Here is a 23748-nt window from a genome sequence, read left to right as displayed (position 1 = left end):
CCATTACTCATGGAACGCTTACCTTTAGCTGAATGGTGAGTCTGAAGTGTGGTCTCCTTGCATTTCTCTGTTTACATATGAGGAGCCAGTCCACTCCTTGCCACAGCTAATTCCAAGAGGCCTGTTTCCTGATTCTCTTAACTCTGCCTTTCTTAAAGGTACAGGTCTGATAACAGTTGTCCCAATACTGTAGAGCTGATATTCTCCCCCACTTCTCCTCCACAGATACTCATACAGTCTCTCTGTCTCTCCCCTAGCTTGTCCCTTCCTGCTGCCACAAGAGAGAGACTTTTAAAAAGAGGCTTGTCTTAAAAAATGTTTTTAAAAGCCCTCCTGATCATCAAGAAGGTGGGCTGGTGCCAGAAACAGAACTTGCTTGTGCTGTTCCTTGCAAAAGACAACTCTGTTATATTGATATGTCAATATGGGTGTTAAGAGAAGAAAGAAGAAGCCAGCAACATGGAAGCAGGGTAATGGGGAAGGTATGGACGGCAGTGCAAAGAGTAGGAAGGGTGGAGCTAAGGAAAGAGGTCTAGGGCAAAGCTGTTCTCACTGGAAAATCTCCCCACTCTGGCAGTGAATCAAAATTAATTTCATGCTATAAGTGGTCTCACTTGCTGCAGGGAAACTAAAAAGTGAAAGTGGGGCTGGAGGATAAATGTGCGTACAAGAAATCCTGCTGCAAGAGATGTTCACCCCATCGTGCAGCAGATGCCATGTGTGTAATCAGCCACAGGAAGATTTTGTGTCTGTGATCCTGACTAGTACAGTGCAATTGGAATTGTGAAAAAATGATCTTTGGACAGATTTTGGGAAAGTATTTGAAACAGGGATGGAGGGAGAGGAAATTGCGCCAGGGGCACGACCTGCCTACATGTGCCCTCACCCTGCTCCCGTCCCCCCGATCTGCTCACGCCCCGATCAGCCCACGACCTGCCTCCGGGTCCCCACATGATGCCAACGGCGCGCGCCCAGGGTGCGGCACCCTCCCCGCCCTGTTGCAGCTTCGCCATTGATTTGAAATCAAAGGCAGAGATAATCCTTGTCATGGAAAGGAGTGGGAAGCCTCCTTCTGCAGAAGCTTGTGCAACACAAGGTGGATTTTTTTTACAATCTATTCCTTACGGCTCCCTCAGATCAGAGACATAGATAGGGAAAATGGAGCCTGGTGCAAAATCTGAGTCCCCCCCCCCTCTTTGTTTGTTTTGTTTATATTTTTAGTGTTTTTTCAGTTTTTGGCCTGCAGGGGGCGCAGTTTATGCTAGCAGCATCAAAATTTCAGGGTATCTTTAGGAGACTATCCTGATGATACCAGCCAGTTTTGGTGAAGTTTGGTTCAGGGGGTCCAAAGTTATGGACTCTCAAAGGTGTAGCCCCCATCTCCTATTATCTCCCATTGGAACCAATGGGGGATGGGGGAACCAATGGGGGATGGGAGTCCATAACTTTGGACCTCCTGAACAAAACCTCACCTAACTTGGTTGATATCATTAGGAGAGTCCCCCAAAAACTCCCTGAAATTTTGGTGCTGCTAGCCCAAAAAGTGTGCCCATGCAAGCCAAAAACTGAAAAACACTAAAAAATACAAAAAACAAACCTGAAATTTTTGCTGCCCCCCCAGGTGTACGCCCGGTGCAATGCACACACCCCGTCCCCCTTGTAGCTCCACCTCTGCCTCAGATTCATCATGTGTTTCTCGATGTAGTTAATAGTGCAAGACCTGTTTTACTGGGTAAGACTACTGGTACAATCCTAAGAACATTTTGCTGTAAGTAAGCCCCCTTAAATAGACTGTGATTGGATTCTAAGTGGACAAGTTTAGGATTGTGCTGTATGTCACTCAGAGGTCCCTTCCACACAGCAAATGAATAACGGGTTGGTAGTCGGGATAAAGTAACCTGTTTTCCTGTTTTTGCATTCACATGCATCCATGCAGGCAGCGATTGATGCGCACGGAAACAATCTGGGTTGCTGTTGCGCCTTCACATGGAGACGCATCCTTTTAAGCCCAGTAAGACTCCTGTGAAGCAGCTGGACAGTGTCAGGGGAAAGGGCCTAAACTGGAAATCCCCTTCCACCAAGGACTCTTGTAACCCTAGTGCTTCCAACCTACTTTTGCGGGTGGTTGCAGATATGAAGGAGGGGGAAATTGTTAGCATGGTGTTAAAGTAAGGGTTCGCCAGCAATGCAAGTGGAAAACATTCTTCTGAGTATTGTTCTCTTTCATTCCTCACAGATAAATTTGGACAAAGGGCATTTGTGGGTAAAGTTTGCATGGATATTAATGAGTGTTATCCAGATTATAAAGAGACCACCTCAGAATCTATCAAGGAGACTGAAAGGTAAAACACTAATGTGACTGATTCTTCCTATATGTACTTGAAAAGTATATTTTTTCTTAAATGTGATGAAATGGGAGGCGTAGTATCTGGAATTTAGAACCTAATCTTGATCAAACTGGAAAGACTTAAAAGTTTTGTCAGAAATAGACTTAATCTGATTCTACTGTTACAACTACTTTTATATCCATGTTACAACTACTTTTATATCCACTAAATTTATTTATTTATTTATTGTTTAAACTTTTATACCGCCCCATCCCCAAAGGGCTCTGGGCGGTGTACAACATAAAATATAAATATAAATAAATTACTAAAACCTTAAAACTACGATAACAATAATAATAGTGATAATAGAGGCGTCCGACCAACCCCACTTTTAAAATTATCCCCCCAAAAAGGGGGGGGAAGGCGGCGAGTCACATTGAATAATAGGCCCAGATGGAAGGGCCAGCTGGGGGGCACCATTTCAGCGGCTGGTCCCTCCAAAGGCCCGGCGGAACAACTCCGTTTTACAGGCCCTGCAGAACTCGTTAAGGTCCCGCAGGGCCCAGACAGTCAGAGGAAGGGTGTTCCACCAGGCCGGGGCCAGAGCCGTAAAGGCCCTGGCCCGCGTGGAGGCCAGCCGCATCATTGAGGGGCCAGGGACCACTAATAGATTGGCCTCCACCGAACGGAGAGGCCGTGCAGGGACATATGGGGTGATGCAGTATCGAAGATACGAGGGACCCAGGCCGCGTAAGGCCTTGAAGGTCAACACCAGTACCTTGAAGATGATCCGGAACTCTACTGGGATCCAGTGCAGCTCCCATCTGAATAGTTATTACTGAAATAAACTGACAAGGTATTATTTCTTCTTGAATATATTTTCAGTTTTTTTAAAAAAAACAAGTAATATTTGTTTCTATTTTCCTTATTGCCAAGTGACTGTGTTAGATCAGTAGGCAAAACTGGTTTTCACTGTCAGGCAGGCCAATCCAAGGGGCAAGGCTGAATGGTTCAATGGAGCTGGCATGAGTTCGTGCTGGTATGTTTGCCCACTCCACTGGAACATTTGGCAAATGCACCAGCAGGGTGAACATACATGGTTCATGTTTTTATTACCCACATTTAAGGTGGTTATAGGCTTATGAAATGCCCAGGCTTGAGTGCCAACATGCCTGTACGTAACTTTCTCACCACTGGCAAGGACCCAGGGCCAGAGCAAGGGGGAACAGTACCCAGGGCTTGCGTGTGACCTGTGCCCCTGCCACGCACCCGCGCCCACTCCGGAGCACCCACCCAATCCCCTTGGTGCTACACCACTGCAAGGACCCAGTGTCCTTAGTTATATCAGAAGCATTTTCACACATCTGGTACATTTGTGGCGTGCCTGTAGTATCCAAGATCAAGTGCTGCTAATATAGGCTGTACACCCAAAAGGTGTTACCTAAGGTCTTCTAGGAAATTCTCATTTATCTACAAACTGTAAAAGTGGCTGATTGCTCCTTCCTAAATGGAAGGGAGGTTAACCGTATCAAAGGGAGTGTTTAAAGCAAGCATAAAATTAGATCTACATTGTCGCTAAAATCTTCATTATTCTTAAGTACTGTAAATGAAGCATTAATGCAGTCTAAAAATAGGACTACCACAGTAGCACATATTCAGTTTTGTGGTATACTGGCAAAATTGACTTTTTTACTTTTATAAAAGCTGCCACTGTAGTATATAATTATGCTTTTCCTTGATTGTGTATGCAATCTATTTAGTTGTCAGAGGAAGCAGAATAATGACCACTTATCTGTCGTTAATTACTATCAGCTTGTGCATTTTTGAGATCAAAATCCTTAGCTGGCTTATTTATTTGTAGCCCTATTAACCTTCCTGAAAGTGATTATTTACTGTGCATTCACAATTCTTTTTTGTACACGCACATATATGCAATGCATGTATAAAACACTACAACACAGAAGCAAGCACTATTTATATATTTTAATTTCCCTTCCCAATTTTCTCAGATTTGTTCAAGGAGTCCTGGAAAAGAAAGTAAGTAGAAGTGCATTTCTCACCCTTGCAGAACTTCTGCATGTTTTTTTTTCTGTTGTGCTATTCAGATATCCTGAACAAGTTTCGTTCTTAATGGACACAAGCCTGACATATTAGTGGCTTGCGCTGTCCTTCCCCTTCCCTTTGTATGGCATGAGGAAGACTGAACACTTCCACTTTCATTAAACGCCAGTTAATGTTCAAATAAAACCACATGAGTTAATAGATTTCTAAATAATTCTAAATAAGGATTAAACCCCGATTTGTAGAGAGAACGTGAACTCAGTTTCACCCAGGCACCTACTGTTCACTAAAATATTCATATCCTACCTTTCATGTCATATGGGAATTTCAGGTATCTTATAAAAGAAAACAGGATTTAACAAACAGCTGTGAACACCTCAACAGCACTAGTGTACCTGGAGGAGTATGAGGGGACTCGAGCCCCAGACACCACTTCCTGGGAGTGCATTTTGGGCCACCCACACCCCCTAATAGTGCCCTGGTTCCCTGTTGCTTCCTGACGCCCACTCATTGCTTCCCACCTGCCTCTCTCCCTCATACTTCTGCTGGCTGCTGCCCACCAGGCAGCCAGTAAGAAAAGCATTAGTGTGGGGTGCACGATGCCCATGGTGAGCCCTGGGTGCCAGTTTACCTAGATATTCTCCTTCTAAGTACTCCTTGTACTTAGAATAATTGGAATATGAATATTGACTAATATGATAAATGCTGATTGTTGGGGTCTGAGCTCAGGTTTGAACTGAGGGCTAAACTAGACATGGCAGACCCATCTGTTTAAATGTAGAGCTGATCCATTCAAGCAGATCCTGAAGCAAAAGCTGCCATTCATTCAGTGAATGCTTTAATCATCACCTTGCCTGCAGCTAGTTTCATACCCAATTGAAAAAAGGGTGATGATGAGGAACAGTTTCGGGTAAGAAACCACAAGTGGCAGAAGGATTTGAACAATCCTCACCATGCAGCCCTTTTGCTCTGAATACTGGATTCCCTGTGCCCGTTTGATGCGTGATAGATGTGGACACTCATTTCTAGAAATGGGGTCTGCACTACTGTTCCTTATTCAAGGAATAAGAGGGGAAGTCCTCCTATGGATTAAAAACTGGTTGAGAAACAGGAAAAGGATGGGTGTAAATGAGAATTTCTCACAATGGAGAGATGTAGGGAGTGGTGTCCCCCAAGGATCTGTTTTCGGACAAGTGGGGTTTTGGGACAAGTGCTCTTTAACCTATTCATAAATGACCTGGTAGTAGGAGTGAGTAGCGTGGTGGCCAAGTTTGCGGATGATCATGATACCAAATTATGTAGGGTGGTGAGAACTACAAAGGATTGTGAAGAGCTCCAAGCAGACCTTTATGAATTAGGTGAGTGGGCTAAGAAATGGCAAATGCAGTTCAATGTAGCAAAATGTAAAGTGATGCACATAGGGGCAAAAAATCCAAACTTCACATACACGCTACAAGGGTCAGTGCTATCAGTCACAGACCAGGAAAGGGATTTGGGCGTCTTAGTTGATAGTTCCATGGGAATGTCGACTCAATGCATGGCAGCTGTGAAAAAGGCAAACTCTATACTGGGGATAATTAGGAAAGGAGTTGATAATAAAACTGCAAAGATTGTCATGCCCTTATATAAAGCAGTGGTGCGACCGCACTTGGAGTACTGTGTTCAGTTCTGGTCACCACATCTCAAAAAGGATATAGAAGAGATAGAAAAAGTGCAGAGAAGGGCAACAAGGATGATTGAGGGACTGGAGCACCTTCCCTATGAGGAGAGGCTGCAGCGTTTGGGACTCTTTAGTTTGGAGAGGAGGCGGCTGAGGGGGGATATGATTGAAGTCTATAAAATTATGCATGGGGTAGGAAATATTGACAGAGAGAAATTTTTCTCTTTTTCTTACAATACTAGAGCCAGGGGACATTCATTGAAAATGCTGGGGGGGAGAATTAGGACTAATAAGATGAAACATTTCTTCACGCAACACGTGATTGGTGTTTGGAATATACTGCCACAGGAGGTGGTGATGGCCACTAACCTGGATAGCTTTAAAAAGGGCTTGGACAGATTTATGGAGGAGAAGTCAATCTATGGCTACCAATCTTGATCCTCCTTGATCTGAGATTGCAAATGCCTTAGCAGACCAGGTGCTCAGGAGCAGCAGCAGCAGCAGAAGGCCATTGCTTTCACAGTCTGCATGTGAGCTCTCAAAGGCACTGGGTGGGCCACTGCGAGTAGCAGAGTACTGGACTAGAATGACTCTGGTCTGATCCAGCAGACTCTTTCTTATGTTCCTAGTTCATTATTAATTCTAGATTTTAAACTGTATTACTGATGTCTTTAAAGTATGGATGTATGAGGACAATTTCCCAGAGTTTCAATGTGGATGAATAAGAGGAGGATAATGCAATACTTTGTAATTTATAAATAATGTATTTTGGTATTCATTCAGTTCCTTTCAAAAGTAGCAAATTCTCTTGATTATTCTTCCCTATTTGCTTGGTCATTTTTTAAATTTTATGTAGTTATCTTTACAAGTATATGAAAGATAACAACTCATTTTAAATGAGAATAATTTTGTGCTAGACATGAATCAAAGGAGAGAGACCATCTGGTAATTAATTGGCCTCTTCCTTGTAAATAATAACTGATTAAATCCTGAACTTGTACACCTCAGACACTTCGTGCTAGCTGGTTGATATCTCCTTTTAACTTTGTGCGTATTGTACTTTGGCCAAAGCAAATCCAAACAGTGTTCTTATTTTTTTACTTTTCCTTCTTTTGGAGAAGAATGTTGTGATTGTTAAAGAAACAAAAATTGTTAAAAATAGCACAAGAGTATGCAAATATATATTCTTTATTTCTGGTACTATTTGACTGTTCCCAGTACCCAAGGGTGCACCCCATAGTAACACCCCGCTTTGGACCATCCTGTACAGAAGAGATGCTTGGTAGCCTTGGTGACCTGGCAAAGGCTCATGACATTCATGTGCAGGTAAGCCCCCCCCCCCCTTATTTTACTTACAGTGCAACCCCATGCAAAGTTACTCTAGTCTAAAGCTATTGAAATTAATGGACTTTGCATTACCTCTGCAGACAATTGTTCTGTCAGTGGAACACCCAAGAGATTTGGGTAACCAGTAGTGTCACATTTGAAAAAAAATTACATCTCCTGTCAATCCAATCCAATCCAATCCAATCCAATCCAATCCAATCCAAGGACCTTATTGGCATCTTATCCTGCCAAGTCCTTCTGTTATGATATCCATGGGAAAGAAGATCACATGGAAGCTATTTCTTTCAGGTTCATAGGATCAGCATCAGAAAGGATAAAATTGTCTGTGTGGTACATACATAGATATATAGATCAGCCACTGGGATTTAAAAATTATAAATAGTTCCTTGAGTCTGCCCTAATTTTCCTGCATAGTTCAAATCTTAATAAGGTAACAACACCTCCCCCCCACCTTTCTAGTCAACATTTCTTTTCCATGTGATTGTGCCAGTTCTGTTAAAAGACAATTATTGTTGTATTTCATCATAAATGTGAAATTGTGTCTCGGTTATTGTTGAGTGGTGGGGAGGGGGAGCGGTAGGTGTCATTCCACAAGATAGTGTTTTCTTTTTGTGGAGAAATATTACTACCAAGCAAATATTTTATTAGTGGGAAAATGTGATTCTTTGTCCAGGTTACTAATCTGGTGAATAGTCCACAGTACTCCACTCTGTTTAATGAAGCCATTAGGCACCACTTTGAACAGGGTGTAATATGTAATATGATGTTAAAATTAACCATTAAACACAATGCTGAGTGTTTCCTTTTTTTCTCTTCACAGAGCCATGTAAGTGAGACAGAGGAAGAAATCAAGCTTGTAGAAAAAATGTTTCCAACCTATCAAAATTATACAGAGTTATATGATAAAAATAAACTTCTTACAAACAAGGTATATTAAGGAATACAAATTTATTATTGAGAATGTATGAGTAAATCTTTTTTGTCCAAGAGGCAAGAAAGTACTGTTGAGATACATGTTGCTTATCAAAGTAGTAATTAATTAAAATTCACCTTTTGCACCTAAGAAGAGGGAGAAGCATAAAAGTTTAATGGTCATAAATCTATATTCAACTTGATCCTATTTGTAAGGGGCTTTTGAAGACTGAAGAGAACAGTAATGTTTCTAAGTCCATATATTGTAACTTGTGAAGATACAGTTTTTGCATAACTGGTAATTGAAACTACATAACACAAATCATAAATCACTGGCGTAATGCCCATTGGGCAAGGTGGGCAGCTGCCCAGGGCATCACCTTGTGGGGGGCATCAAAATGCTGGGTTCGTTTTTGGGTATTTTAGTGGTTTTCCATTTTCGGCCTGCAGGGGGCGCAGTTTTTAGGCTAGTGGCACTAAAATTTCAGGGTATCATCAGGAGACTGTCCTTATGCTACCCCCCAAGTTTGGTGAGGTTTGGTTCAGGCAGCCCAAAGTTATGGACCCCCAAAAGGGGTGCCCCTATCCCCCATTGTTTCCAATGGGAGATAATAGGAGATGGGGGCTACAGTTTTGAGGGTCCATAACTTTGGCCCCCCTGAACCAAACTGCACCAAACTTGGGGGGTATCATTAGGGCAGTCTCCTGATAAGACCCTGAAAGCTTTGAGACTGTGCCTTCAGAAATGTGCCCCCTACAGCCTGCAACCCCCATTGACAGCAATGCAGAAAACTCAATGCAGAACAAAGATTCTTGGGCAAATTTCTAGGATGTTCCTGCAGGGGGTCCATTTTTTATGTATCAGCACCAAAATTTCAGGGTATCATCTGTAGATGATGGCACCCTCCAAGTTTGGTGCAGTTTGGTTCAGGGGGTCCAAAGTTATGGACCCTCAAAGGGTAACCCCCATCTCCTTAGCAAAGAATGGGGGATGGGGCACCCCCTTTGAGGGTCCATAACTTTGGACCCCCTAAACCAAACTGCACCAAACTTTGGGGGTACCATAAGGACAGTTTCCAGATGATACCCTGAAATTTTGGTGCTGATACATCCAAAATGCGCCCCCTGCAGGAACATCCCAGAAATTTGCCCAATAATCTTTGTTCTGCATTGAGTTTTCTGTATTGCTGTCCATGGTGGTTGCAGGCTGCGGGGGGGACATTTCTGAAGGCACAGTCTCAAAACGTTCAGGGTCTCATCAGGAGAATGCCCTAATGATACCCCCCAGGTTTGGTGCAGTTTGGTTCAGGGGGGCCAAAGTTATGGACCCTCAAAACTGTAGCCCCCATCTCCTATTATCTCCCATTGGAAACAATGGGGGATGGGGCACCCCCTTTGGGAGTCCATAACTTTGGACTCCTTGAACCAAACCTCATCAGACTTGGGGAGTAGCATAAGAACAGTATCCTGATGATATGCTGAAATTGTGGTGCTGATGTGTCTAAAAATGCACCCCCTGCAGGCACCAATGTTCTGGTGCAAAAAAAATTTGGTCGTGGTGGAGTGGCCGCCCGGGGGGGGGGGGGCATCCAACTCAGGTTTTGCCCAGGGCTACAGTTTGCCCAGGGCTGCCTCGTTACGCCCCTGTCATAAATGCATAGAGTTTTCCAGACAAGTTTTGTCAAAGAAGTGCTTTGACATTAAGAAAAATTGTGATCTCAGTAGTAAATTGTAAATATAATTTGACAATACTATTACCCCCTTCTAAGGCCATAAACCTCAATGGATTTAGACAAGTAGTTAGCATAAGATCATGTAAGAACTAAAGAACTAAACACATTGCACACATGAGGGTGACCTTTTTGATACAGGATAGCACCCTAAGAGTGCAATCCAGGAAGGGGGGGCTGAAGCTGCACTGGAAGCAGTGGAGCCCTATGCTGACATCTGTGCTCACTGCGCTGCATAAAGTGGCATGACTACTGGCATTGGGCCACTTACCTTGGCATTGGGCCACTGCCCAGATGCATGGTGGCCAAACTCAGAACTTGGCCCCTGCGGTGGTGGGTCTCTGCCACAACTGCCAACACCGGCATCATGGGGGCCATTCTGGGGCCTGTTTTTCCAGTGGTACAGATTTACACCACTGAAAAGTTGTTGTGCGTCACTCTGCACAACGGGCATTCCTGGGGAGTAAAGGTTTTCCCTTTCTCCACCGGTGCCCGTGCCACTGATTACATCTTTGGAGGCAGTGTGGTGACATTGTCCCTGGCCACCACTCTATAGCCCCTTCCCTAGATTGGGTTGCCCAGTGTGAAAAAAGATCTAGATAAAAGAGAAAGATGCCCTTCAGAGTGGATGTGGACCACTTCCAGCTGTTGATAAAATGGCAAATTAGGATTAATCTGAATAATGAATTTAAGCCTGTTAGAAGGAATAATTACTTTCTGCAGTATACTAATTATTTGAAATCCTTTCTGAGTCAAAGTCTGATACGGTATCAGTGATACTATCAAGAATGCATATGAATTTCTAAGAACATAAGAACATAAGAACAAGCCAGCTGGATCAGACCAAAGTCCATCTAGTCCAGCTCTCTGCTACTCGCAGTGGCCCACCAGGTGCCTTTGGGAGCTCACATGTAGGATGTGAACGCAATGGCCTTCTGCGGCTGTTGCTCCCGATCACCTGGTCTGTTAAGGCATTTGCAATCTCAGATCAAAGAGGATCAAGATTGGTAGCCATATGGTTGTTTCACCCGTCTGCCAGGGAAAGTGCCCCAGGGAGGGCATTTCTGCAGATGAAAGCCAATGCTGAACAACATTTTACTGGAATCTCCCTTTGAAACGGACTGTGACCTTTTAAGTCTGTTGTCGAATGTTCAGGTTTGATCAACCTATGACAGGATATTACTTAGTTTAAACAGTTGGGATATTACTTTAAACAGTCATGGAGATTTAACTGACATTTAAAGCAACACATTAACACAATTGTAATGCTGCATGAAGACTGAGACCCCCATCTGGGTGTGTGCGCGTGTGTGCGTGCGTGCGTGCATGTACTGGTGGAAACAGTCCTGGCTTTCATCTGCAGAAATTTAGCATTAAACCTAAGACCTAGCTTTAGGGAAGCAGTATACATAACTCTGTTAAGCGCTGTTAAACCCTACTGATTTTCATGGGAAGGACTGAAGTGTGATCCTTTACCTGGAAGTAAGCTTGGTTGCTGGCAATGGGACTTGCTTCTGAGTAAACCCTCCCAGGGTTGTGATTCACCCGTTTGGAGCGTTGCACAGTTGCTTCAAAGCAAAGCCACCGACTACCACCAAGCTTACTCACGAGTAACGTGCGCCTCTGAGCCAACTGTTTTTTCTATACTAAAACCTCGGTATTCAGGTTAAATTGCCATGTTGGCACTTTGCGATAAATAAGTGGGTTTTGGGTTGCAGTTTGGGCACTCGGTCTCGAAAAGGTTCGCCATCACTGCCATAGAATCTGCCCTCCAATGCACCCATTTTCTCAAGGAAACTGATCTCTTTCATCCGGAGATGAGCTGTAATTCTGGGGGATCCGCAGCTCCCACCTGGAGGATGGCACCTTAGTCCTTTTATAACATTCAATCTATGCCAGGGACAACTCTCAGTCTCTAAGAAAGATATTGAGGGTTTTTTTTTCTTTGTTTGCTCTGAGTGAATCCCTGTATTTCCCAGTCAAAAAACAACCAATGTATTCATTAAAACTTTTATTTAAAAATCATCTAATTACTGTAGATTTGATTAAACAAAATATTAAATAGATATACAGAATACTGACTTATGGAAATCAATCCTACATAAGTATTCCTCATTCTTAATCTATCTGTTGACTTTTAGGGAAAAAAGTTAAAAGATTCAAAGCTTCTCACCCCAGAGCTTTGTCAAAAGTGCGGGAGCAGATTTCACTGAATTCCAGATCTGAGAGATTCAGAGGTTACAAGGTGTGGGCAGCGTATACAGCTCATTACACAGGCCAATAAATGACTTTACTAAATCTTCTGATCCATGCCCTCTAAAAGCACAATGTAAGACAATTTAGAGCATCACCTCCTCCAAAAGAAATTTTGCAAACTGTTCCATTTGTTTTTTACTTATTCTAAGCATAAAACTATTCATTATTCTTCAAGGCTGAACTTGTAAGTAAACTGGATCAGTGAAAAAAATGCATGTTAGTAGATTTACATGAGAATCTAAAGCAATCTCTCAGGCCTGCTGTGTCAAAGCATCCTAAATAGTGATGTAAGTTAAAATTCAGAAGACATAGAGATGATAAATGTTCCCACTGTTTTCTGAGTGTTTCCATTTTAAGGAATCCTTAGTTTTTCTATTCTAGCCTTCTCAAAATTTAAAAGAGACACATTCCAATTTTTTATCACCTATGAAAATATCCTGAGAAGAACTACTGAATTTCTCCTTGGAGTTTGTGGCACTATGTCCTGTTCATTTTGTTATTTTCTGTTTAAACTGAAGTAGGAAGGATACTGGTTCTGCCAGCAATTGACAGCAGCCTTTATGCTGAGGTATGAAGTTGTTAGTAGCAGAATCAATAAAACTCATCATATGACACCAGGCCTGGTCAGAGAATTCTTCAGTGCTACATATTCTTCCTAAGTACAAGGACAAATGAAGTAGTAGCAATTCACAAGCACTAGCAAAAACAAATTACGCTGTTTTATTTTTAGACAATATTGGCTCATGGCTGCCATCTTTCGGATGAAGAACTGCAACATTTAACTCTTAGAGGAACTGCCATTGCACATTGCCCCAATTCAAACATAGCGTAAGTAACAATAGTATTATTTATTATAAATGATTTAAATAATGTAGATGGGGGTTTCCCCCCGAAAAGGCTGTCTTTCATATCTATGTTTTGAAGTTTCGATATAGATAACCTGACAATTTATATAACTTTAAAATAGAATAAGCATAGGACTAGCCTCAAAGGGGAAATGGATATTTATTACAATCTACTTGTGGAATGAGTGAGCCAGTGTGGTATAGTGGTTAAGGTGTCCTACTGTGGTATAGTGGTTAAGGAAATCCCTACTTGTGCCCTGAAAGCTTGCTGGGTGACCTTGGGCCAGTTACACATTCTAACCCCTGATGCTGGCTAGTATTTGAATGGGAGATCTCCAAGATATACCAGAGTCATGATGTAGAAGCAGGCAACGGCAAACCACTTCCAAATGTCTCTTGCCTTTAAAACTGTGACTAATGGCAACCCCATAGGGAAAAAAATGTGTGGAAGGAAGGAAGGAACCATCTATTTCTGGTTTCCTCAATCCACTGATATGCACTGGGGTATGATTTCTGAATGTTGTAGAGTTGCCTTTTAAAACAAACCAAAATTCAGCCCTGCTTCTCTACCTTTAACAGTCTAACACACTGGAAGTGTGATTCCTTTCTGAACTAATCTATTCTAAATTTACTGATTTCAATGAGTTTAGACTGAATTAACTGTGGATAGGCTTTCACTGCAGATTACGTAGGTGAAACTTCTTTTAGCAAGAAAATAAAATAATGGGAACAGCTGCAGGAACAGTGATAGGGTGAGTGCATCTTCTTATGGTACAAGGAAGACTGAAGTATGTCAGCTTGTAAAAACGTTGAACTGGAGTGGCATGGGACATTGCACCAAATCTGCGCCAAAGGTGAAGGTAGGGTTGGATCATGTGAACTTTTCTTTTGACAAAAGTAGGAGGGGCATTTTTTGCCAATTTCCCCCTCCCACAGCACATCTCCATCTGCATTCTCATGGTGGTCCTAGGCTGCAGAAACATGGGGAAAGGCAGAAAATCTCATTCTGCTAACAGAAACCTATTCTGTTAATGGAGATTTTGTGTTGTATCCAATCCAGGGCTTCTAAGGCAGCATTAGTGTGCCAATCTGGGAAACTTTTGAAAAACAGAAAAGTTCCCCTTAACCTTGGAGGCATGCCTGCCACTTCAGTCCTCACTTACATAGAGACCATACGTGAGGCTCAAAGCATCCATAAACATTTACCTTTTGATGTGGCATGATCATGATATGAGTTTTCCTACTAACAGCAGTAAATTATGTACATCAGGATCAGAGAAACTGGAAATGTGAGAACAACATATTAAATTATTAATGTTCTTACATGCCATAATGAGGGTGGTGAGAGAGCTCCAAATGGAACCAGTTTTTGGCAACATTGTCAAAGCATGTGTGAGTATGCAATTCTGGACTTACTCCTAGCTCCAAACAGTGAAATGGAACAAGGAATGTGAGCAATGGAAAATAACTTAGCAGTTTTATTTTAAAAATCCATTTAGTGACAAACATTTATGGTAGAGATCAGTGTACACAAGCCCTTTCTTCTCTGTTTATAGGCTCTCACTCTTGAAAGGCTTTTAATGCTGGAAATTTTAAAAGCCATACATCTGTCTCAACAGTCTTCTGTAATTCTGAATTTTTAAAGATGGCTTTTCTCTTTTCCCCCTTCTCCCAATCTAGATTGTGTAGTGGTTTTTTGAATGTAAGAAAGGTTCTGAAGTACAATGTGAAGCTTGGTCTTGGTACAGGTAAGTAATTTATGATGTAATAGTTTATTTTTAAGTCCTAGCACCGTGGTGGCAAACCTATGGCACTCCAGATATTCATGGTCTAGCATATTGGATCTCTTGAGTTTCCATTATTATTTATATTTAATACTTGTTTATGCAGATTTATGCAGTTCTAGTCCTATTACATTATTTATTAGATGTCTATGGGGACTTGCTTGACTGGACCCTAAATTGCTGTAGAGGATATAGTCTCATTAAGGAAACTCATCTGATTGGGTTGTTCAGTGTAAAGGAAAAAGTCTTTCACCCTTTGTCAGGATTGCATCTAATCTTAGTAGTATACCTCTTGATTCTGGGTGGACCATGTTGACTGGAGCCTCTCTTTTGGACTTTGGAATTCTGTTGAACACAGTGGTGCTGAGTAACATCTGGATCTTGAACCAATGCTTGCAAATATGCTTAGCTATCTAGTTTTATTATTTCATCGCTCACTGTTCACTGCTCTCATGTTGTATATTTCTGCACATTCCTTTAATAAATCATCTTAATTATACTTTATTGTTCTCTTGGGTTTTGGGGCTTCAATCTGACTCTAGTACTTAGCCCATATTGGCTACAGCCACCAGAATAACTGCTTTCTGGAACTCACCTTGTAAGCATCCTGACCTTCATCTTAGACCCAGAAGGGCTAGAGAAGCTTAGTCTCATGCTGTTGGGGTAGTAAGAATACTGATAGTAGCATTATTTTGGAGTGTGAGGATTTACACTTCAGTACTTCGTGGTTTTGCCTTGTGCCAATCTGTCATAGTTAAGGAAGGCTTTGGCACATTCCCTTTGTCAATTATATATGTCATGTCAGTTGGGTCTCCCTCCTTGATCTCATTTGACATAGCAGCCATGTTGTTCCATGCCACTGTAACCTCTGGAATGGACTACTGTAATCACTTTGTGTAGCACTGCCCTTTAAGGTAATATAGAAGCTGTCTTTTTATGCAGAATGCAGATCCTTGACTTTTGACAGGCACTACCTGTTTTCAGCATTTGACACTTGTTTTTGGAGCATCTTAACTGGCTGCCAGTTCACTTCTGGAGTATAAGTGGGGTTACAATTAGTTTGACTTAGTGCAAGTGTCTGCCATGGTCATTTTCTTACATTTCTGCTTTTGTGCTGGAGAAAAAGCAGAAATTTTGCAGTAGATGAAACCCATGAATCTGTCTTGGGTCTCAGGAGAAAGATGGGGTATAAACATTTGAAATAAATAAATAACCAAACTTAGGACTAGATGGAGTTCAGTACAGCTTTATGTAGCTGGTGACTGGGGTGGACACATCCTTGTGTAGGTTTGACCTTAATCACCTAATTAGCAGGAATAATGGAAGGTCTGCTAAGCTGGGTTTTTTGGTATTTTCCCCCATCAAATCACAGATGACTTGTGGCAATCTTGAAGGGCTTCAAGGCAAGAAACATTTGGAGATGGTTTGCCATTGTCTGAACACCCCTAGCATCCTTTAGAGGCCTCCCATCCTAATACATACCAGAGTTGAGACTGAGAGTGTGGGACAGGCCCAAGCCACCCATCAAGTTTCCATGGCAGAGCAGGAATTTTCCAGGTCCTATTCTGACAACTGCTACATACTCTGGCTGGGATAGACACCCTCATAGGCAAGCATGCCTTTCCATTTTGTATGCCTGCCTGCCAGTCTATAAGCATTTATAATGAAGGTTGCCCACTGTTGCTGAAGACTGACTAATACAGAACTAGAAGATGGGCATATGCTTTTGATTTGTTCTGATTGCTTTCAGATGTGTTTGCAAGTCTCATAGTGTGGGTGATATTTGGGAAAGCTCACACTCCATACAGCATTCACTGGGAAACTCCTACAAGAAGCATGGCAGTGGCAGAAGAAATGCTGTCCAGTGGAAACTCTCCCCTGGACACATCTGTGTCTTAATAATGATCCCCTGGCTCCCAATCCACACAGTTAATGAAATAGTTTTACATGGTGCATATTTTCACAGGCTGGTTTTTCTGTTTTGTTACAGATGTTGCTGGTGGCTATTCAGCTTCCATGTTTGATGCCATCAGAAAGGCAGTTATTGTATCAAATGCCTTGAAAATTAGTAAAGAGAATGAAGAAGGCTTAACTCTGAAGGAGGCTTTTCGACTAGCAACTCTTGGAGGAAGCCAAGGTAATGAAACATACTTCGACCTCTACACTACTAGGAAATGCCAATTTAGCAGACATGTTTTAGGATAATTTTGTCAAAGAACCACTAGACTCTACAGTATAAAAAGTATAAAAATGCATAATTTGTAACTTACCAAATGCCATTTTTCTACTTTGTATTTTAATGTAATTTATAGGTATAAATGCTTAAATTTTTACACATAAAACTGTAAATATCCCCAGTGCAAGAGAGAGTTGAAGAGTGTAGGATCCAGTACTACCTTAGTGTGTGCATTTTAGCTTTTGCCATTTGAGAGGCAAAAAAAATGTTCAATAAAGCAATTTATTTGGACAGAAACAATCTCATTTAGTCACAATAAGGAGTGAAAACATGTCCTTGCTGTGGCAGCAGGAGTGAGTAGAATAAAGCAGGTGAGGATCGATCTGCACATCCCATCTCTGTAGTGTTTGCAATTGACACTGGCCGCACCTCCCCTTTTCCAGTGCTGCATCAATGCATAAACTTTGACGTGAGACCAATCTCCTGCTAGGCTTCCCTGCAGCTTGAAAAATTCCCCCTTTCTTCTTCACAGGTCAGCTGCAGTGCCCAGTGCACTGCAGTTCAGCTGTGAAAAAAGAAGAAAAAACTGTTAATGGATATGAGAGTGGAGCTCTGCTGTTTTGAAGGCAGAGTTTAGCTCCACCCTCTCCTTAGATTGACTGTGTTGACCCTCTACACAAAAGCCCTGTCCGTAGCATTTCCTAATTTCCCTGCTTGTCATGCTGCAAGTGAACATGATGATGTAAAGAAGCTTGGTTTTTGGCCATCAAGTCACAGCAACCCTGTAGGGTTTTTAGGAGAGTCCTTTCAGTTCTGTTTGAATACAGGGAATGAAGACTGAACATTTTCTGATCCCATCTCTCCAGAAGCCACTTTTCCATTTTAGAATTGGGGCAATATTATATCAACTTCATCAGCTTTCTTTGGATAGAGCTAGCATGCAACAATATTGTTCTCTGGCCTCCCTCTTGTGTTTAACGTGGAAACTGCACCAGAGAGACAACAAATTATACCCATTGGTAGCCCTGCCTATTCAATATTTAATTAATTACTGTCTGTGAATCTTACAAAGGCACCATTGTTATACTTTCTTTTGTATCATTTTGCCAATTTTTTCAGTTTTTCTGCCAGAGTGTAGTACTTAAAATAATAAAAATAAAAGAATGAAATGTATTTTCTTCTTTCATCTGATGCTATGGTAAAATACACAGACCTTATTTCAATCAAAAGTGGAAAAAAGGAAAGAAGTTCAAATGTCCCCAAATGTTTGGCTTTTTGTAAGCTGTGATCTACTAAACAACCTAGCCTTGCCTTAATTGGCATTATGCTTTAGGAAGACATACCAATGGCCCAATTCAGATTGGGGGAACAGCATTTGGGAGCGGCAGAGGAATCTGCTGGCACATTTGCCCTTTCTGCCAGCGTAAGGGATGCTCACAATGGTAGAGAGAGCAAACACACTGGTGCCCGCATTCATAAAATGCAGAGTTCTCCTTCAAGAAGTGTGGTGGCTTTGGAAACACTTGCATAATTGAAAATCTAACCCGAAGGGAAATTCAGTTTGAGGTGAGATGTTCCATGTGCAATTGGCCACATTCTTTCCCAAAGGAAAGTGTTTCAGCACTCCCAAGGTAGATGCAGTGGCTGTGGCTTTGTGTAGAGGAACAAGTCTTCTTCCAGTCATGCCTTTACTTTTCATGTGGTCAGCACTAGAATCTTTTACAGAAGTAATTCAGGAACAGGCTATATATTTTAGGATGTCTGACTGAGCCCCTAGAACTTGTCTGATTGGTGATATGTATTTATCCTATCCAGTTGAGTGTGTAGTTCTTTGTATGACTGCCTCATGGAATTTATTTGCATCATTTATAGTCTACTTTTCTCACTGAGAATAACAACCAGGATAACAGTCATCTGACTTCTCTGAGTTTGCCTTGATTTGTCACTGACATAATTCCAGCCTTCCCTGGTTTAACAAAACAGGGTTTAAAATTTTTGTTTCTTAGTAGAGCAGGGATCATATTAGAACTTGCATGAAAAGAGAAAAGGTTAATATATTAACTGATTTTGTTTCACAGCCCTAGGTATAGATGCTGTCATTGGAAACTTTGAGGTTGGCAAAGAATTTGATGCACTGCTTATCAACACCAAAGCTTCAGATAGCCCTTTTGACCTGTTTGCTTCTGATACATTTGAGGTAATACGCTATTGTATCATGGTAATAAGTTGTCACTATGTGAAAGACCCGAGTACCGGCCAATGGGTTGGACTGCCTGTCTTTCTGGTTGCTTCTACTCTGTGAGAATAGTATGTCAAGGCTGTCACTACTGACCATTAAGAAATCAGCTAAAGTAAACAATGAAAATCCTGGATTTGTTTCCCTGTTTTCTACCTTATGTAAGAGGGTTTTTTAAAAAAAATTATGGAGGCAATTTATCAGTGATAAATTAAATCATCCCAGAAGATTTCTCACAATAATATGGATTAGTTCAAACATGCTATTGTTCCTCAAAGATGGAGTTATCATTAAAAGACTCAATTGGAAAAAAAAGAAAACAGGGTAATTTGACAGTGTGAGAAACAATAGAAGATGTGGTGGGAAATAATAAAATGCATTATTAGAAGGCCATTTATTATAATAGTGAATTTTCATCTCATTTTGTGTGATTATTGTTTGGTTTGATAGACAACAATTCGGTGGTGGTTGTTACTAGCGAGGAATAACTTTTTAAAAAATGCTTGTTTTTTTCCCTCTTAAGGATATTATCCAGAAGTTCCTGTATCTGGGTATGTATTAGTTGTACAAATATTCTTCTCACCTCACTATAAACCAGATACCCTTCTGCCTTGTTTTAGCTAAATCTTCTTGTATCATCTAATACAATGTATTTCCATACAATTAAAATGTCTTTAATTTTCTAAGCTATAGATTTAAAAACTACTGGATCTATCCTAGTATACTTACAGCCAAATACAGAGGCCCAGGTGGGCAGGTATAGTGGTGTTGCTGTACCACGCCACCATCTCCGGAGGGCTTTTTGGTGGCAAGGGGATGAAAAAAGACAAAAAAAAACCTCCTCACCACCAGAAAAACGTTCATAGGGCTCCATGGACCCAAAGGGGCAGCACATCAGGAGGGAAAGCTGGGGTGGAAGCTGACTAACATCAGCTCTGCCCCCAGCCATGCCTCTGGAATGCCTCTGCTATGCTGATGGAGCCAGCAATGGTGCTGGGGCGCTGCTGTAGCACTCAGAGTCAAGAGGGGAGCCCTGGGAGGCTGCTGCAACTGTCCATCAGTAGATTTGCCTCTCTGTCAGGGTAAGTGCCTCAGGGAGGACATTTCCACCAGCGTAGGGCACGCACCACCTCCACTGCTCTCTGTAGGGGTAATAGTAGAGAACAGGGAGAGAGTCCAGCACATACACACAACTCAGAAATGTGTTCATTTGTTGCTTTAACTGCACCCCATCTTAGACATAATTAGGGAAGACTCATATGTGGAGACGTGAAGACTTACCGGGTATATAGGCTTAGAGTTCAGAATTAGTGAAATATCTTGCTGAAATTCCAAACATGTTTTAATTATTTCCTGTTTTTCTGCCCTTGATTTGTAAAGGCACAGGCATGCATACATCATCCTAAGTCTTTCTGTGTATGTTTGATTTTAGGTGATGACCGGAATATTGAAGAAGTCTATGTGGCTGGCAAACTGGTGGTCCCATTTTCAAGTTCTGTATAAGATTAGATTGACTTTCTGCATAATATTCTGGTGGTAACTCTGTGATTTGGAAAGAGTGGGTGAAAATGCGGTGCCTTGTTGTGATGCTGTACTCACTTTGTTTAGTATGTTTCTGATTTGCACAAATATTGATACAAAATAAGTATTATGCCAAAAAGTTACTCCACTTATATGAAGAGCCCCTTCCATGTATACATCCCCATCCCTTAACATATTTTTCTAATAGTCCTAATATTTATGTCCCATCAGTTTATTGGGGCTACCTTCATAAAGGGAGGCTGGAAAGCTCTGGGTTACATTTGAGCAGAAAAACACTTCTGCATGTTCATAGGACTGGGAAGGGGGAGAGGGGAATGAGTCCGCCACTGAACTGTACTGACTTGTGCATGTTATTCTAGAGAGTCACTCAATCCTCTGGAATGGCTTTTCAGAAGGTACACATGGTGGTGGTGGGGGGGGCAGGGGCTCAAACAGCCAAACTGTATTTTTAAACGCTATTTGACACAGAAAAATATAAGTTAAACTGTTAAAACAAAAAGCCATTTTTTCATCCCTGATGACGATAGAAACTACTCAGGAATTATTCACAAGGAGGTTAAGTAGGGACAGGCCAGGGAGAGCTGAGCACAGACCCATATTTTTCCCAGTTCTGTGGAATCCTATTTTGTAACCATCCATGCATTTTGGTAATATCTTATTTTCCTTTTCCCTTGAGAATCACTTTCGCTTGAGGTTGAAAGGCCAGCAGTAAGATCACAATCTGTTGGCCCACTTCTTTCTTAAAGTACTAGTAACTATTTGTGCATTTTTATCTTTGTCATGGATCTTGTTTGGTCAAACAATTTCAGAAGAACATTCACACGCCCTAATCTCAGTTCTGAAGCTGCTACCGATCTAGGCACCTGTCTTGTTCTAGGGCAGGAGGCTCAGGAACACATACTTTATACATGAAGTAGGTCTCAGGTTCAATCCACAGTGGATCTGGGTAAAGAATCTCAGGTAACTGATGTAGAAAAAGACCTTTTCTTGAAACCCGAGAAAGCTGCTGCTGCTGCTGCTAAACGGCCCACAGTCTAAGGCAGCTTCAGAGGTTCAATAGACAATGGGAATGCACACTGGATAGGCTGGGAGCCATCTGAATAGTTTCAGTGCTATTTCAGCAACAGCATTTGCATGTTCATTGCCTAAGAGAATGATGTTGCTTAATTCTGTTTCAAATGTTTTATGAATAAAATTTTAAGGACCAAACCAAACATTACATGCCCTTGTGTGTAACATCACACCACTTTTCCATTTGAAATAGGAAAAAAAACCCACTTCATCTACTTGGGATCAGAGGAGTAGCAGGGGAAGAGGTGCTAATCCTTTCTCCCCCTGTCATTTCCCTCATCAGTTAAGATTTGGTCTCTCTGTGACAGTTCAAATACCTCTTTCCTTGTATTTAAGCCTTTGCAAGAGAAGATGCTGTTTGGATGGGAGATTTGGTGAATAGCAAGAGTTGACAGAGGGCCTTTCCCCACTTACCTTAAGCCCCGCGCTACTCTCTTCAAGTAGCGCGGGGTCCTCGGGCACTCCCCACAACAGGGGCGGCCACAGCGAAGCCGCCCTGATGCTGCCGCGGTCGCGCCCCCTCAGCGTGTGGCATCCCTGGCGCTGGAGAAAAACGGTAGCACTTTTGATGACCCAGCATACGCGAAGAGTCTTGAGGAATTCGAGGGGGCGCTCGCCAGGGATGCCGCGCGCTGAGAGCAGCGCACGGCATAGGGGGGATCGCTTCGAGTGGGGAAAGGCCCAGAGACAAAGTGAAGCATTTCTCATGGAGTGCTTTTCTAGTTATGTCAATGGAAGTGGCTTTTCTGGTTTCAAAAGTATTTTGGAGTGAATTTACACCAGTGTGGATGCACTTAGTATCTAATTTGGCCTTACGAACAATGCCTTTTAAAATAATTACATTTTGCACTAAAGTGACTCAATTTTTACTTACCATTCAATCCAAACCCTCCCCATAGTTCTTTGCCATGCAAGAGGAAGAGCAAATTTCACATGATGGCAAGTGAGGGTAACATTGCATGTAAAAATTGAACAAAGTGTTGGGGGGACACATTGTATTAATTTTAATATTAAAAATATGAACCCCAGTGTAAACACTGCACATATTGATCTCCTTTTATAGTTGCAAGCGTACTTTTAAAGTTAAATGTGTATTTTTATAATAGGTTTGCAATGTTTGTCTTTAAAAAAGTTTTTAAAGCTGTAATCCCTACAAAATTTCCTACCTTTTAATATTAGAAGCTGCTGGTACAGGGGAAGCAAAATGTATAGAAGCACCTTTTGCCAAAGTCTCACACTCTGACCTAAACAAGCCTTCCAGTCAGATAATGGCTGCGTGGCCAACAACAACCTTTCTTTGCTTTAGATCTAGCAAATTGTGTGACCGAATCCCAGTGCCATCTGAGCAAGAATCCTGGCTCAGAATCACAATCAGTGACATCCTTCAGAGCTTACAGAGATGCCCTCTGGAGTTCTACAGTTCTTGATGAAAGGGAGTCAAATCAAGAGATATGAATTAGGAGTGACAGTGGCTCATTTGAGAGGGAATAGTTTCCTTTCAAGAATTTGGAAGGAGAAAGGGTCCTTTGCTACTGCTCCTTTTTAGTAGCAGTTCTGATTGTTAATATGCAGTGCAGCTGGTTGATAAATAAAAGCACTCTAAATTGCTGGGGTGTTATATTAAGAACATGCACTGTGAAGGTACCTCCAGTTAAAATATCACTTCAGCCATGGACTCACTTGGAGGCCTTAAGCAAACTGCCATATCTGAGCCTCAACACCCTGCTCTGTAATATGAGAACAGCGATAGTAGTCAAGGTTTTAGGATTAGTGGGATAATGTATATGAAGCACTTAGGAAA

General features: G+C 41.8%; 1 protein-coding gene across 1 annotated transcript in view; it reads left to right on the top strand.

The window, feature by feature from the left end:
* The window catches only part of GDA (guanine deaminase), a 47560-nt gene extending 25222 nt beyond the window's left edge, over positions 1-22338 (top strand). The window contains exons 5-14 of the mRNA XM_048504217.1: positions 2237-2342; positions 4337-4364; positions 7267-7374; positions 8216-8323; positions 13024-13121; positions 14819-14886; positions 16913-17059; positions 19177-19295; positions 19858-19885; positions 20767-22338. Of these exons, the coding sequence (XP_048360174.1) occupies positions 2237-2342; positions 4337-4364; positions 7267-7374; positions 8216-8323; positions 13024-13121; positions 14819-14886; positions 16913-17059; positions 19177-19295; positions 19858-19885; positions 20767-20837 (881 nt within the window). The 3' untranslated portion in view covers positions 20838-22338. The remainder of the gene's footprint in view (positions 1-2236; positions 2343-4336; positions 4365-7266; positions 7375-8215; positions 8324-13023; positions 13122-14818; positions 14887-16912; positions 17060-19176; positions 19296-19857; positions 19886-20766) is intronic.
* The last annotated feature ends 1410 nt before the right edge of the window (positions 22339-23748 follow it).

This window comes from Sphaerodactylus townsendi, linkage group LG07 (genome assembly GCF_021028975.2).
Source record: "Sphaerodactylus townsendi isolate TG3544 linkage group LG07, MPM_Stown_v2.3, whole genome shotgun sequence".
Classification (NCBI taxonomy): domain Eukaryota; kingdom Metazoa; phylum Chordata; class Lepidosauria; order Squamata; family Sphaerodactylidae; genus Sphaerodactylus; species Sphaerodactylus townsendi.
This window is presented reverse-complemented; position numbering and strand designations above follow the sequence as displayed.